The 2,163-nt window shown below is 35.7% G+C and overlaps 1 protein-coding gene across 1 annotated transcript; it reads left to right on the top strand.

Moving 5' to 3' along the window:
* Positions 1-564: 564 nt before the first annotated feature.
* Positions 565-1,245, top strand: LOC126768711 (ubiquitin carboxyl-terminal hydrolase-like). Its single transcript, XM_050486982.1, has one exon. It carries the CDS (start codon positions 565-567, stop codon positions 1,243-1,245), a length of 681 nt encoding a protein of 226 aa, XP_050342939.1.
* Positions 1,246-2,163: the final 918 nt, after the last annotated feature.

The following is a 2,163-nucleotide window of genomic DNA, read 5'->3' as shown; positions in this document are numbered from 1 at the left end:
ACATAAAATCTTAGTTCCCAAGGTTGGTGGCGCATTGGCTATAAGCGATAGTTAACATTTCTTACAATGCCAATGTCTAAGGGCGTTTGGTGACCACGTACCATCAGGTGGCCCATATGCTCGTCCACCTTCCTATTCTATAAAAAAAACTTAAATTGTAAAATAAAACAAAAATGTAGTTTTAACTGATTACTAATCCTTACCTAGCAAAATGTAAAAGGTATTTCAGGTATTTAAAAATAGCTACTTTTATCTTTAAAAAGTTAACTAATAAAAAACTATTAAACATAGTCAGTATATAGACGTAGGTATCTTTGAAAACAATCATAGAATATTAGAAGTGATTTCTTTTTATTTGAAAATTTTCAAACTAATTATGAACATAATAAAATATTTTTAAACCTTTTTATGGCTTTCAGTATATTTTTTACTTCTTATGTTATGTAGAAAAATAATTGTGACATTCTAAGATTTGACAGACTGAAGTGTTTCAATTATTGCAATCTCGTGATTTAGAAATAAGTATCTTTGATTTTAAAATAATTTCTTCTAATTAAGCTCATAATGGCAGTAGCTTTACCCATGGAGTCCAATCCAGAGACAATGAACAGGTACCTGCAGAAATTGGGAGTACCTAAGGAATGGCAAATGGTAGATGTTATTGGACTGGAAGGAGATGCTTTGAACTGGGTGCCTCGACCCGTTCTGGCTGTAATTCTCCTGTTCCCACTATCCGATAACTATGAGCGACATCGAGCGCAGCAGGAGAATGAAATTTTAAGCAAGGGTCAACAAGCGCCGAAGGATGTATTTCATTTAAAACAGGTGCTTAGTAATATTTGCGGTACAATTGCATTAGTCCATAGCGTAGCGAACAATATTCATCAGATTAATTTAGGAGATGGTCTTCTGAAAAGCTATTTAAATGATTCGAAGGGATTAGATGCTGCCGCTAAAGGCGCGCTTTTAGAGAACTCTACTAATATTTTAGAAGCATATAAGGACGTTATTGACACTGGAGTAGATACTGAAGACAATGAAACTGTTAATAATCATTTTATAACATTTATCCACAAGAACGGTTGCTTATATGAGTTAGATGGGCGTAAGACATTGCCAATAAACCATGGGCCAACGACTGCAGAGAACTTTCTAGAAGATGCTGCAAAAATCTGTCGTCAATTCATTGAACGCGAACCAGATCACATCGGATTCAATGTTGTCGCTCTTGTTCCTTCTCAATAATTATTGCTCAAACGCATATTTTATTTAATTTTCTGGTATTTTATTTAAATAAAACTTAGTACCTATTATTTAAAAATCTTTAATTTATATTTTTGACTATAATGTAACATCTTTAAAACTTACAAAACGAATTGAGCAAAACTTTAAAAGACTTTCAATCTATTGAATTTTAAAAGACAATTTAAATTTTTACCATTTCTTCTTGCATCTTCTCACAATTTACAAATCGAATTCGCTGAAGTACTGCGTCGACGTCTCAATTTAAAAATCTGCACACTCGTAACACGGCTCCTGCATTCCTCCTTAAAATTCTCTATCTTCGGAAACTAATTAAAAATTCGCCTCGCCTCCGTAGCCCTGTGTTCAATTCAACGATATAACTTCATTTATAAACGAGCAATCTTGTCCAAGATAAGGGCTGGCGAGAAAACAACGAAGAGCGCAACTTGCCACACGCGTATGCGACGCGACCGGACAAAAAGTAAATACAGACAAACAACCTCAAAGTTTTAAATGGAACGCGAGTGAATTCACCGCGTTAACTATGGCGATACTGGGAAGGACGCGACATCGGTAAGTCACGTCACCTAATAAATGACGCCGACCCTGAAATAAATATATAATATTGTATTTGTGGAAATAAACAAAATAATGCGACGGGAACCCGAAATGCTTTAAATATTCAAATGAAGCGAGCCGAGGTGAAATACGAAGGTGCGCTCGCTCGAGTTGAGCCCAATTAAATCGGTGCCACTGAGGTAGAAATTAAAAACAAAAGGATGACGGGGGTCCAGCGCGCATTTTTCTCATGAGTATTATTAGCGCGATGTCAACCCACAAAAAATGGACTTAGAGACTTGTCGTGCCCGTGATCATTATCGATAACATCCCGCATTTTGTATTGTTTTGATAAGTGTG

The sequence above is a fragment of the Nymphalis io genome, chromosome 5 (assembly GCF_905147045.1).
Source record: "Nymphalis io chromosome 5, ilAglIoxx1.1, whole genome shotgun sequence".
NCBI lineage: Eukaryota > Metazoa > Arthropoda > Insecta > Lepidoptera > Nymphalidae > Nymphalis > Nymphalis io.
The sequence above is the reverse complement of the archived record's forward strand: the minus strand, read 5'-3'. Positions and strand labels throughout refer to the sequence as shown.